General features: G+C 44.2%; 1 protein-coding gene across 1 annotated transcript in view; it reads left to right on the forward strand.

Annotated features, from left to right (window-relative positions):
* The window catches only part of ITGA8 (integrin subunit alpha 8), a 236,120-nt gene that overhangs the window by 36,728 nt on the left and 184,063 nt on the right, over positions 1-15,329 (forward strand). The window contains exon 3 of the mRNA XM_077490849.1: positions 6,654-6,754. Coding sequence (XP_077346975.1) covers positions 6,654-6,754 — 101 coding nt within the window. The remainder of the gene's footprint in view (positions 1-6,653; positions 6,755-15,329) is intronic.

Below are 15,329 nucleotides of genomic sequence, written 5' to 3' on the forward strand. Positions count from 1 at the left end.
TCAATGTAATATTGATCATATCAAAACACTGCTGTTTGAAAGATACTGTAAATATTGTATATATAACGTGAGCTCCAGACATTTGTGCGATGAGTTAATGCGCAATATGTCACGAGTTAGTGTTCATTGAATTAAAGCGGTTGTAAACCTCCGACATTAAATATGAACATATCCTATCCCTCTATAGTGTGTACTTGTCTCAATCCAGAGCACTAAGCACCATTTCTGTCTGCTGCCTGGTTCCTCTGCTATCTGCAGTCACTTATAACAGATTTTCCTGACACCAAGAGAAAAAAAGGTGACAGGGGAGGTGTGACGGAACCACTTGGGCATCCCGACTAAGTGCTTCCTTCTGCCAAACAGTGCCCCCTGTCCTCCAAACTATTCCGAGCAGACCGAGAGCTAATACCAGCCCTTTTTACCCCAAACATCGTACATAGACAAGATGTGAGCTAAAATCTAAAGGAATGACTGTTTATTGATACATACTTTATACCCCATAGGAGGATATTCCTCCTGATCATATTACCCTAACAATACAAACTGTAAACAGAAATATAATTAACATAGCTAAACAACAGCCAACATATACTATATGCTAATTCACATCTTGCAACTAATAGGTGACAGTGATTTAACCACTTCAGCCCTGGAAGATTTTGTTTACATTAGCATCTTCCCGTTCTTCCTCTCCGCGAGACGATCGCGGGTATCCCCGCGGCGATCGAGTTCGCGGGACCCGCGACCCGACTCACGAAGCTTACCGCGGACGCACGCACGCCTGCGTGCACGCCCACTGGCCACCTCTTAAAGGGTAATGCACAGGCACATTAGTTAGTTTAAAAAGGATTTTATATCCTAAGTCAAACAATATCTCATGAACTATCCTTAAAACAAAAATAAACAATGAAAAATCAGTGTGGTAAAGCAGAACATTATATCAGAACATAGTTAATTGCTTTAGGGCCGACACGTTTCACAGACTTGGTCCACTTTTTTCAGGAGCCATTGATGTGATTATTCACACAGTACAGTACACTAAAACAACCAAAATTATTGTCACCACGGTAATACAATTGTCAAAGTTGCATCTCTAAACATGTCGCAGTTGGAGAAGAGAAAGCCCCAAAGCCGGAGCCCCCATGGGGTGGCAACTTTACAATCACTATAAATATGTTACTGCATGCAATTTGAAGTGCATTATGATGTGCGTTGAGATGCATTGTGGTGATGTAGAATATTCCTTTCAAACCCACCACAATGACTCTTTTAACGGACATTTATCTTCTCCCCTATCTGACTAAAGCCTCGTATACACAATCAGATTTTCGTCCGTTTTTTATTGCATGCAAGTCTCATATCGAAAGTGGAGAGGTAGACAAAATCCAACTTCAGAAGTGACATAATGTGTTGAATAGTTTTGTATGTATTCTTTTGTTTCTGAGCATATGATTTTTTGCGGAAAAAAACCCTACTAATTAAACGATAATCGGACTTTGTGTTCACATACGATTAAAACGTTATAGTCTGCACATCCAGCTTTTGTCAGACGAAAAATCGGAATCGGCTGTCGAAAGCACCATACTAACGATCCGAAAATCGGCAGATTAACTTAAAGGGGTTGTAAAGGTTTGTGTTTTTTCACCTTAATGCATCCTATGCATGCATTAAGGTGAAAAAACACAAACCTTTACAACCCCTTTAAGTTAATCTGCCGATTTTCGGATTGTTAGTAGCCTATCAGTTCCAACTATCAGTTCCTATCAGTGCCACCTATCATTACCCATCAATGCCGCCTCAGCAGTACCCATCAGTGCAGTCTATCAGTGCCAATCAGTGAAGAAGAAAAAATACTTATTTGCAAAATTTTATAACAGAAACTAAGAAGAAACTTTTTTTGTTTTTTTAGCAAAAAATAAAAAACCCAGTGGTGATTAAATACCACCAAAAGAAAGCTCTATCTGTGTTAAAAAATGATAAAAATTTCATTTTGACCTGTGGAGGAAGGGTGTAAAAGTGCCCAGTAGGCAAGTAGTTATCTTTTCAATGCATCGTCCATTTGGCAGAAGTTTTACAAACTATTCCATTGATTTATTGGCTCACAAACCTCACCAATGATTATCGATTTGTGCCCATTAACTGGACGAAAAATGAACAAGCTGTCCAAATGACAGCTTTTCGAACTATCTTTCCTCTAGTGTACGGGCGCCATTAGTGTAGATCAGTGGTTCTCAACCTCATTCCTCAGGTACCCCCAGCGGGCCATGTTTTGGGAACTTCCCTTAGATAAAATAGCTCTTATCAATACCATGTGTGTGATATTGATTTAAAGCAGCTGTTCAAAGTAAAGGAAAACCTGAAAACATGGCCCGTTGGGGGTACTTGAGGACTGAGGTTGAGAACCACTGGTGTAGATGATTTTTGACATGTCCAATCGCATGCCAAATCAGTGACAATTGCCGGAAATGGCATCTCCTGAATCGGTGCGACGCCGCATTTGCGGCGCAGCACCAATTCCCAAAAGTATGACAAGTATTTCTCCTTTCCCAAAAGTATGACAAGTACTTCTTCCTCTGCACCCCCCCTCCCCCCTGAAAGGTGCCAATTGTGGCGCCGGAGGGGGGGAGGGTTCCGATGAGCGGAAGGTCCACTTTAGGGTGGACCTCCGCTTTAATTTCAAATTGGCTAATTAGTTTCCAGGTACATCAAGACTAAAACATAAAAGTCCTATCTGCTACAAGATGCCTAATAGCCTTCAAATGGAGACACTCAGCTGGACCATCCACATTCAATCTATACAAATGCATTTACAGTGTCCATAACATAGAATATCTTAGGCCGCGTACACACGAGAGGATTGTCCGTCCAACTTAGTCCGCTGAAACGTGTTTCAGCGGACAATCCGCTCGTGTGTGGGCTTCAGCGGACTTTTTCAGCGGACAGTCTGGCGGACTAAGTCTTTCGGAATTTCCGTAATTTTGTCCGTCCAAACTTGGTTTCAGCGGACAGTCCGCTCGTGAGTAGGCAAGTTGGACGGACTAAGTATGGCGCATGCTCAGAAAGGATTTACACGGCCAAAGGTTGCATTGCAGTGTATTGGACGTCGTATTTCTAGTCCCGTCGTACGTGCTGTACACGTCATCGCACAAGCTTTCAGCGGACTGTCTGTTCGTCGTGTGTGGTCAAGTCCGTTCATTTAAAAGTTGGACGGACTGTCTGTCGGATTGTCTGACGAACTTAGTTGGGCAGACAATCCGCCCGTGTGTACGCGGCCTTAGAGTACCGCTAAATAACTTCTTACCCAACTGTACCAAAACCTGGTTCCCATAGGCCTTCTTTTTTTTTTTTAAAGAGAACCCCATGGGAATTTTTGTTGACACCTTTCTAATCCTTCCTCTTTTTTGCAGGAGCTTCCATATTCTACGGTCAGACCATCAAATGGCTGGTGTCATAACTGATCACATGTGCAGCACCATGGCAGTTGCAGATCAAACAGAAGCAGCTTCCTTAGCTGTAAAGGATAAGAGGGTTTGATTGCACTTTAAGCCCTCATTCATATTGGAGTGACTTGTCATGTGATTTGGCACTGGCAGTGGCACTGTTCAAATCTGTGCGAGGATTTGAAAAAGTAGATCCTGCACTACTTTTGGCGATTTCGGGTGTAAATTGGATAGACATCTGTGCATGAAGCCGCAGAGATGTCTTCAAAGCTGCACTGACATGCGGCTTTGAAATTATGCGATTTCAGATGAAGGCACACAATTTCAAAACCACAGTCAATGTGAACAAGGGCTAAGGCTGTCAGCAGATCAAGCGGACCACGTGACCTGCGTCGTGACGTCATCCGCCAGCTGACACACTGATCCATGCATGGTACTTTTTATCTGAGCACTCAGCACTGGAGATCAGTGCTTCCAAATGTGAGTGGTATTTGTCTTTTATCTATCTGTTTAATAAATTTACATCAACGGAGAGCACTAGATTTGCCTGTTCTTTTTCATATATGATATCACATTGATCTGATGATACGGAGGAGAACCTTACCTGGAAATGCTTCCGCTTGGTCTGCTGTAACCTTATGATCTACCCTTGATGGGAACATGCGTTTTTGACCTATCTGATATATCAGAGGTCCACTTGTTGAGGTGAGAGTTCAACTTGCTCAATGGTGAAGGGATCACATCGTCACTTGATATATTGATTGAAGATACATTACACAAGTGGACTCTTTCTGAACTTCTTTTTCACTATATGGACTTTTCATATTTTTCACTTTATGATATTTATTGTATTATTTTGTATTTGCGCTGTACTGATACTTTTTGATGTCAGCAGATCAGCCTCTACAAACTCAGCAGTGCCTTAGGCTCCATTCACACTAATGCGTTTTTTGATGCATTTGTTTAAACATGGGTCCCTATGGAACATGTTCATATCAATGCATTTGTGTGCCTCTGCATTTTTGGAAAGGGTCGGGGACTCTTTTTCCCGCAAAATGCAGCGTTTTGCATGTAATAGATTTCAATGGACCCGCATCCAAAATGGCGTGTTTTATGGCTGAATTCACTCTTATGCAATTTTTGTGTTTTTTGCATTTTGCAGATTTGCACTACAGAACGTGTTCCATAGAAAACAATGTTAAATGGACTGTAGTGCAAATCTGCAAAATGCAAAAAGCACTAAAATTGCATAGGTATGAATCCAGCCTTACTGTGATTTTGATGCGATTTTGCATTTTGTGTTTTTACTGTATATAACTGGTTGCTAAGGAGGGGGCTGGGAAGCCGGCCACTGCGTCCTTAACAACCAATGAGTCATCAGCTGTCAGCGGGCTTCCCAGCTGACAGCTAAATGTAAAAAAAATAATTGCTGGCAAAAACAAAATCATGAAAAAAAATGGAGTAGGATTCCCCCCAGGTCCATACCAGACCATTCAGCTCTAGTATGGACCCCCCACCCCATGCCCCCCCAAAATTCATACCAGACCCTTATCCGAGCATGCAGCCCGGCAGATCAGGAAAGGGAGGGGATGAGCAACGCCCCCCCCCCGAACTGTACTAGGCCAGATGCCCTCAACATGGGGGAGTGGGTGCTTTGGGGCAGGCGGGCTCTACGCCCCCCACCCCAAAGTACATTACCGCCATGTTGATGGGGACAAGGGCGTCTTCCCCACAACCATTGCCCAGTGGTTGTCGGGGTCTACGGGCGGGGGGCTTATCGGAATCTTGAAGGGGCCCCCAGATCCCAGCCTCCCCCCTATGTGAATGAGTATGGGGTACATTGTACCTCTACCCTTTCACCAAAAAAAAGTAGTGTAGTGTCAAAAAATACAGCAGACAGTTTTTGACAAGTCTTTTATTAAAAATATCTTCTTCTTCCTCCGGTCTTCCTGCATCTTCTCCGGCATCTTCCTCATCCGGGCCTCTCCTTCTCCCGATTCTTTGTCCGCTCTTCTTCTTTCACCTGTCTTTTTTGTCTGGTGTGCTTCTTCCTCTGCCGCCGCTCCCACCGACGACCCTCCTCCGATGCTGCATCCCGCTGATCTGTCCACGCCAATGTCAAGCATTTTTTAGATAATAAGGGGGTGCGGCCATTGGATGACATCATCCACAAGCCCGTCCCCTTGTGACATCAGGGTCCCATCCTGCCCCAGGCGGTGACATCACAAGGGGGCTGGGCCTCCGGGTGACAGCATCCTTGTTAAAGGGGGCTTCCAGATTCCAATAAGCCCCCGTGCCCGCAGACCCAGACAACCACTGGCTAGGGTTGTCGGGAAGAGGCCCTTGTCCCCATCAAGATCGAGATGGGGGCAAGGTGCTTTGGGGTGGGGTCTATTTTGAGGGCATGCATTTGGGGGATGCATCGGAAATGGGAAATGTAGTTCCAAAACATCTGTGTTGCCAAGGCTCACCATCACTGGTCTAGGCGGATCGGGTCAAAAGGCATTACGTTGTCCGTTTACACGTGGCAGCCCATAGAGTAGGGCTGACTTGGCCCATGTCTGCTCTGCAGAAACGGAGCGGACACCGACCCGTCATCCACCCGCTTTGCTCTGATCAGCAGGGGATCAGTGGACAAATCCCCTGCTCATCATAACAGTGTCGCCCAGTTTGAAAAGGGCCTTAGATACGCTTTAAGACCATTGGAGCTTCTCTAATGCACGTCAGAGCATAAAAAAGTCTCACATTACAGAATCCTAAGACAGGAGGCTGCAGTCTCCCCTACAAGCAATGTCAGAGTCCTGGTGAATACGGTTACAGTTTAGTAAAGAACAATCAGAGTTACAACAGTTTTGGTGAACTCATTTTGGTTCGGTGTCAGTCTGTCTTTTGGGTCACACTACTGGTTTTATCTGTTGTCTAGAGCCGCTCGTTAAATCATTTATAATGTAAAAAGAACCTAATTATGTTACAAGACATTTGTATTTGCCAGAGTTGGTTTTGTACCGTCCCCAGCGGCCTTTTAGTTTTCAGAAGTATTTCGTTGCTGGCCCTCTAGTATTTCGTTCTTTTTTATGTTTTTTTTTTGTCCCCGCTGTATTTTTATGTTGTGTTAGATGAGGGCAGTGACCAGCTAACGAGCCCGGCATCGCATTTTAGCGTTGCACAGAGAATCCCGACTGACTGGGCTCTAATGTTCTTCTTCCTGTACAGGCAACAGGCACGGCAGGCTGAATGGAACCAAACAGGCGCTCGAATTCAAGTCAAAACAATGGTTTGGGGCAATGGTCAGGTCTCATAAGGAAAAAGTTGTGGTAAGCATGAAATTTAATCTAAACCTTTATGTCTGATGTCAGAATATGTATACACAGCCTGTTCTTTTATAGCAATGGAAAGCAGACGCTGCGTATTGTGCTACGATATAAAAGTCTCCAAGTCTGGTAAATATAAATTAATGAACGCACATCTGCTCTTATTATTATAAGAATGGCTACATAATGGCTTTATCCTGCTAATCTTTTTATCATTAGCTATTCTAAATAAACTATTTGTATTGCTGTTTTCCTCCTGCTAGGAAGTCCAGACAAAGTTAGTACCAGTTGTGGACCGAATTCTGCATGTGAATGTAAACAGTCAAACTTATTAAAGGGAAACTATATTAGGGCTCGTTCACACTAGCTTTGGTCACTGAAGAGCGATCTATGTTCAGATTGCTATTCAGAGAGCATCTGACGTGGTGGGGATGAGTTGTCTTGCCTTCTCACCGCTTTAACCCCTTGAACTCACGAAGCAGCCATAAGCTGGATACACACTATACAATTTTCTTTCGATTTTTTCCTTCAGATTTACCAAAACCATATAATATGAGGTCAAACCTAAACACTTTCAATTTGTATGCAATCAGGCAGGCCCTTGTACTACATAGTTGAAAGGAAATCTAAAGGAAATCTAACAATAAAAGTTGTAACGTGTGTATCCAGTCTAAAGCCTCATACACACGATCGAATTGTTGGCCAACAAAACTGTTGACGTTTATCTGAAGGGCGTTGGCCCAAACTTGTCTTGCATACAAACGTACACAATTGTTGGCCAACAATTACTTACATACTGTAGTGACGTACTACGTTCTTTTTCCGCTCTTTAGCGCCACCCTTTGGGCTCTTTCTGCTAATTTCATGTTGGTAGAAGTGTGGTGAGTGTTGATTTGCGCTTTTTATTTCACACTTTTCAGTTCGTTTCTGAGTGGCCATTCGTCAACCAGACATGTTGCGGAATCGGAGGAGATAACGTGTTATTTATTATTGGCCTTGGAGTTATTGCTTTGACATTATTTTGAATATGGTTGAATAATGATTTGATTTGGTTTATTTTCTATATTTTTGAATGCATAGAATGCACTTTTTGGTTAAGTTCTATTGGCAGATAGCATGTCTAATTTTATTTGTTTTCTTTTTTTAATGTACTATAAAAAAATTGTGGAGAATAATACTTGGCTATGTGTTTTACTTCAAATGACAGTTTGGGAGTAGGCAGTTACATTTAAAAAGAATACAATGTAAAATTGACAAGCGACACCAACATAGTTGTATTTTTGATCTTAAAAACTACGGGATAATGGTGCTGTGGTAATTTGCCCAAATAAAAAAAATAAAAAAACATAATAATATTATTCTAGATATCACTAGAAAAAAAAAACCTTTGAAAATGTGTTTGCCATAACTCCATCAGTATCACCAGCAAAGCAGCTTCATTATTATCCCATTAAAGAAGAAGAGAATTGTGCGCTGCATTTCAAGATCTCATAATTTGCCGCATCATGAATGTTAATTCTCCATTATGAACGCTAGTTTACAAGACCGTCCGCTTCAGGCTCGTCCTTGCTTCCGAGCATGCGTGTTTGTATTTTGGATTTTTGTCCGACGGACTTGTGTGCACACAATTGGAAAATCCGACAACAGACATATGTCAGCGGAAAATTTTAAAACCCGCTATCCAACATTTGTCCGCGGAAAATCCGACAACAATTGTCTGATGAAGCATACACACAGTCAGATTTACCGTCAACAGCCTGTCATTGAACATTTCCCGTCGGAAAGTCCAATCGTGTGTACGAGGCTTTATTCACTTGAATGGGTCACATTTGGTGGGTGCTACTCCCACCGAAAGGGTTTGTGTACACTTATGGTTGGGGGGGGCAGTAAAACCTCACAACTGAGCTGCATTTTTAGCACCCTTCAACCGCTCCCCCTTTAGCTGGGAAGGCAGCAGCCGGGGGTGTATACATGCTGTTGCTGTGATGCTTTACTTCTTTGCAGGAAATATAACCCCTGTCGTGCTCAGCGAACGCAATTCACTCAAGTGAATGGGGCTGCACTACAATGACTTTGCACAACGTGTGCAGTTGCCGCACAGTAGTCTGACATTTAGGGGTTAAAACAGGTAGTGAAGAAGGGATACATTGCCTCTTCTCCACCGGTCAAATGCTCAATAAAGTAATATCTGAGCGCAGATTGCTCTTCAGAGAGCAGAGCAAAAGTAAACGGGGAAAAAATGACAATGGGTATAATTCCTACCATGGCCATGAAGCAAAGCATCAGAGCTGCACCATGTGTACACCCTCAGCTGCTACCTCTGTAGCTAAAGGAGGTAGCAGCTGAGGGATGGTAAAAAAAAAAGGCTCAGCTGCAGGATTTTGCCACCCCACCCACTAGTGTGAATGAGCCCTGAAGGCCTATTTACACCTTTGCATTCAGTTGTGGTGCATTAAAGTGGAAATAAACCCTCCTGTCCTTTACAGCCAAAGAAGCTTGGCCTCTGTTTGATCTGCAACTGCCATGGTGCTGCACATGTGATCCGTTATGACACCAGTCATTTGATGGTTTGACAGTTTGGTTGAGAGCACCACCAATGTGATGGCACGTCCCGGGATTTTACTGTTTTTTAAAACTGTTAATTCAATGGGTTTAGTTCCACTTTAAGGCTGGGTTCACACTGCTGCGGGGGGAGATCCGGATGTGATTCGCACCCGCACTGCAGTGCAAATCACATCCGATCTCCGTAGCGATGCGAGTTCAGCCATACAGATAGTATGGCTGAATTCGCATCGCTCCCGCAGCAAACTCGCACGGGACCCTTTTTTTGGTCCGCAACAGAATCGGATCGCATGGGGGTTCACACCATGCGATCCGATTCATGTGCGAGTCGGCAGATCGCACTGCGATATGCGGACGGATCTGGGGGTGTCATTAACATATCATTGACACTCCCAGCCGTCCGCATAGGGCAGTGTGAACTGCCGGCGGGAGTAATGCGATGCGGGAAAACGCTGCGGATTCGCGGCGTTCCCGCATCGCAGCGGTGTGAACCCGGCCTAAAGCAGAGTTCCTATTTTACAACGTGTTCTTAAAGGAATGACCCCCCCCCCCTCCATCACTCGTTTTTGGATAATGATTTTTCTTTTTACTTACCTGAGTGTACTTCTGAAATACCTCGGCCGCGGCCTACGGCGTCATTTCCTCCTTCACCCCGCTGCTTTCTGGGACCCGTGTGTGTCCCAGAAGAAGACGGGCCATTCAGAAAGCGCAATATGACTCACGCATGCACAGCAGGCTCCACTGCCGGTTTCCCTTAGTTACAATGATGGCGCCTGTACCTGAGCTGATGAATGGATTGGACTCGGGGGGGGGGGGGGGGGGGGGTGACATAACGGGGTCCCTGGACAGGTAAGTGTCCTTATTAAAAGTCAGCAGCTACAGTGTTTGTGGTTGCTGACTGAAAATTGCTGGAAAATTGCTGGAACACCGCTTTAACATGTGTTGCATTAGGCAGCCCATTCGTTAGTGGGCTGTTGGCGTTCTGCGACAGACAGAAAAATGCACAGGACCCTTTTTTTTTTTTTTTACAATGTAGAGTAAGTGCACCGGGGTGCTAGCTATACCTTGTGCATGGTCTTTATTGTACAATGTGTTGGGGTACCATTCACAATAGATCACTTATATTGTTGGTCAGTGGGAGAAGAACCCACTGACATTTGTAATAAGTGGAAAAATTGCCCTGGTACACAGGTGGTCAGTGGATAGAATGGTGGTCAGTGTAGCGCCCACATATATTGATAATCGCTGGTCCCGAGTCTTTGGTGCTGCTGAGTGACATTGGTACTGGAACTACACAAGCACTATCAGGCAGAATATTAATCCTCTACCGCTCATTACCCAAGGAACCCCTAGCTACCTCTGGAGGAACCCTGGTTGAGAAAGGCTGATCTAGCAGTTATGAGTGTTTGCTATAGAGAGACTACAATAGTAGTAGTGGCTTTCAGAATGCCTTCTCCCATTGAGACCTGAGAGGTGGCCATACAGAGCAAGGAAAATAAGTCAATGTTCTGAAATATTACTTATTTGTGGTTGTAAATTATAGCTTTAGCTTTTAATTTCTGTTAAAATGTGGGAACTCAGTACAAAGATCCCACCAACCCCCAAGTGATGGAAGAAATTGTCATATGGTTTAAAAGAGAAATATGGCTAAAGCTTTTTTGGTCATACTTCTCTTCTGGGTCACAGGGTTGCACTTACTTTTATTCTCCTGTGACCCAGATTTGGCTTATAGTGGGCTAAAGCCTGCTGTCAGCTGACACCACAGAACCGCTCCATGCTTTGGAAGGATTCCGGCCGTATTGTCGGGATCCACCCAGCTGCCTGATTGACAGCTGTTTCTGACTCTCAGTGTGCTGCTGAGAGCTGAAGCCAGCTGCGCCTGCCCCCTCCTCAGCCCAGCACTCCTGTTTGCACTTGGGGGAGCAGAGTGGACAGTGCTGACCAACAGTCACCAGTCTCTGCTCTGAGAAAACCAAGAACTGAATGATCACCAGTCATGTGATCGCTCAGTTCTCAGGCTTGGAGCTGATGGGGGACAGCTGCAGCATCACATCTATGCTAGTAGTTTTTTTAAATACCCCAAACTTCTCCTTTAACTTTCAAGTCTCTACCAATAACTGAAATATCAGTTTACAAAAAGGATATCGGGGAACTGGAGAAAGTGCGGAGAAAGTGCGGAGAAGGGCAACCAAAGTGATAACAGGCATGGAGGAGCTCAGCTATGAGGAAAGGTTAGCTGAATGTATTCTCTCTTGAGAAGAGATTAAAGCGGGAGTCCACCGGGACTCCGCGTTTTTTTTTTTTTTTTTTAAAAGCCAGCAGCTACAAATACTGCAGCTGCTGACTTTTAAATAGTGACACTTACCTGTCCAGCGCGCCCGCGATGTCGGCACCCGAAGCCGATCGCTCGCTCGGCTGCCGGGTCCCGCCGCCATCTTGGGTATGGGAATCAGGAAATGGAGCCTTTCGGCTTCATTTCCCGGTTCCCTACTGCGCATGCGCGAGCCGCGCGGCGCAATCCGGACGGTCCCCGCTGCCTCTGGGAGCTGTGTGTTTCCCAGCAGGCAGCGGGGCACTTGCTGAAGGGGGCGGGCGCTTGCGGAACGGGGGCGTAACCTACGCCCGTTCCGCAGAGAGCTAGCCCGGAAGTGGGTGCAGTTACCTGGATTATCCAGGTAACTGCACCCCCCTCCCCCCTGAAAGGTGCCGATTGTGGCGCCGGAGGGGGGGGGGGATTCCGATGAGCGGAGGTCCATTTTAGGGTGGACCTCCGCTTTAAGGAGGGATATGGTCAGCATGTATAAACGCATAAGTGGTCCATATAGTGAACTTGGTGTTGAGTTATTCACTTTAAGGTCATCACAGAGGACAAGGGGGCACTCTTTACGTCTGGAGGGGAAAAGAGATTTAACCTCCGAATCTGGAAAGGTTTCCTCACAGTAAGAGTTGTGAAAATGTGGAATAGACTCCCTCAAAAGCTGATTCCGGCCAGCTCAGTAGATTGCTTTAAAAAAAAGGCCTGGATTCTTTACTAAATATACATACTATAACCGATTACTAATATTTATAGGAAAAGTTGAATATCTGATTGTCTCTTGCGGGATCAGGAAGGAATCCGTGCCCCCCCCCGCTGGAGTAAATCGGATCATGTTTTATTGTTTTTTTTTGGACTTTCTCTGTGGGTTGAACTGGATCGACTTATCTTCTTTCAATCATACTAACTCTGTATGTTCTGGCTGGGCTGGCTCTTTAAGATCTTTGAGTCTTTCAGTATGTATATGTCTAGGAGACTATATACTATAATTTCCTATGGCTCAGAAACTCTTCTGGTGCAAGCCTTCATCCCATACCACAATCATACTACCACTAGACAGTTCTGACCAACGACATCCATCAGGGACCAATTAGTGAGGTCCTTGTCTTATATTGTGGCATCTAGATATTTGGAAATATGTCTGCAGCTATTTGAGCTCCTTCCTAAACGTCTTTCAGAAAGACCGCAGCTCGTTACATTCAGCAGTAGCATGTTGTCACAGTGACAGTGTACATTGTATAATACGTCAATAAAAGGTCATTTGTTAAAACTTCCTCCTCCTGCTAGATGAATCCTGTTTTTCTTTGAGAAGTGGTTGCAGTATTTATAAGGAAGAAACGGACATATACATTTTATTGTGTCATTTTTTAGGTATAGATTTTTGTGAATTTCTTATTGGCCAAAAAACAAGTTTAAAAAAATGTTAAAAGAGAAGTATGTTTTTATTTTTTATTTTTAAACCACTTAAGCTCCGGACCATTTTGCTGGCCAAAGACCAGAGCACTTTTTGAGATTCGGCACTGCGTCACTTTAACCCCCCCTGGCGGTATTCCCGAGTCTGGCTCGGGGTGAAAATTCAGACCCAAAAGCGGTAACCCCGAGCCAGACTCGGGATCCCATCGCTGGATCCAGGATGAGTTTACTTACCTTTTCCCCTGGATCCAGCGATGTCCCCCCCCCGCAGTGTGAGCGGCTCATCCTCCGCTCGATTCATCACATCGCCGGCTTGGTTCCCTGCGAGCGTTGCGACGCACGGGGACAGAGAACGGCGCCAAATTCAAAAAGTAAAACACACACCTTACATACAGCATAATGTAATCATACAGATTACATTGCTGTATGTAATTATTTCACATCCCTTTTGTCACTATTGGTTTCTCCAGTGTCCTGCATGCAGTTTTATATTATAAAAACTGTTCTTTATGCCTGGAAACTGGAGATTGTCCATAGCAACCAAAACTGTCCCTTTACATCAAAAATGGTTTTAGACCAGCTAGAAAACAGTGATAATAAATTAGAATCACTTGCAGAATTGAGCAATAGTGATTTGTGGGGAGATCCGTCATCAAATACTGAAAAGTAATGACAGTGACAATTCTGCAAGTGAGCAAAATTTCAGTGTTTTTGATTTGATTACATTATTGAATCATTTTTATTATTATTATATTATTATTTGGTATAATTATTTATAATTATTTATTATATTATAATTTATGATTTCATTTTTCAAACTTTATGATACTCGGGATGTCTACTAGACTCTGGTTTGGACAGATTTTAGTGAGTTATTCCTAAGAATTACAGGCCTACAATATAAAACACCAAATTTCCATGCAAAATAATTGTACCACTTTCAGCACCTAAAATCTGAAATAATCATACCGCCAGGGAGGTTAACTGACAATTGCGCGGTCGTGCGACGTGGCCCCCAAACAAAATTGACATCTTTTTTTTCCCACAAATAGAGCTTTCTTTTGGTGGTATTTGATCACCCCTGCGGTTTTTATTTGTTGCGCTATAAAGAAAAAATTTTTGAAAAAAAAGCATTATTTTTTGCTTTTTGCTATAATACATACCCCCCCAAAAAAACATTTTTTTGCTCAGTTTAGGCCGATCTGTATTCTTCTACATATTTCTGGTAACAAAAATCGCAAAAATGCACAAAAGTTATAGCGTCTACAAAATAGGGGATAATTTTATGGTATTTTTATAAAAAAAAATGTATACTAGCAATGGCGGCTATCAGCAATTTTTATCGTGACTGCCACATTATGGCGGACACATCAGACAATTTTGGCGAGATTTTGGGATCATTCACATTTATACAGCAATCAGTGCGATTAAAATTGCATTGATTACTGTGTAAATGTGACTGTGAAGGGGTTAACACTGGATAGCACTGCAGGGGTTAAGTGTGTCCTGGGGAGTGTTTCTAACTGTAAGGGGGATGGGCTAGCTGTGACACATCACTGATCATAGCTCCCGATCACAGGGAGCTATGATCAGTGACACTGTCACTAGGCAGAATTGGGAGATGCTTGTTTACATTAGCATCGCCCTGTTCCTCCTCTTCATGAGACAATCGCGGGTATCCCCGTGGACATCGAGTCCGCGGGACCCGCGACCCGACTCACGAAGGTCCTGGCCGACGGCGCGCACGCTATGGCATGGCGTGACGGCAAATTTAAAGGGACGTACAGGAGGTACGCCCATTTGCCCAGCCATTCATCGGCGTACACCGGTCGGGAACCGGTTAATTATACTTACTTAGGTGGCTCTACCACTGAGAAATGAGCGATCAAACACTGCCAAACGCTTGGTTCTCAGGGCTCCTCCCTGAGCAGAGAGCTGAGAACTGTCAGCCAGCAGCTCTCTGCTCTAACCCCCCCTGGGATTGGCCAACTCAGGCTCTCAGCGGCTCAAATAGACACACTCCTTCCCAAGCCTGGACTGGTTCTGTGACATCAGCCGACAGTGGACTTCAGTTGAAAACGGGTCTCAGGAGTGCATTACGAACTGCACTCCTGTGACCCACAGGAGATAGTACAGCTAAATGAGCTTTGGCTGTACTTCTCCTTTAACGTTTTCTGTATAATTAGGCAAACCTATTAATGTAGGTCAGGGGAAATTTAAGAGATCTTCCAACTACCTGTTCCAGGGTCGGCTATCTAAAAAAAAAAAATCCCCAATGGTACACAGACA

Source organism: Lithobates pipiens, unplaced genomic scaffold (assembly GCF_037356315.1).
Source record: "Lithobates pipiens isolate NorthernLeopardFrog02 unplaced genomic scaffold, aLitPip1_a1.2 Scaffold_19, whole genome shotgun sequence".
NCBI lineage: Eukaryota > Metazoa > Chordata > Amphibia > Anura > Ranidae > Lithobates > Lithobates pipiens.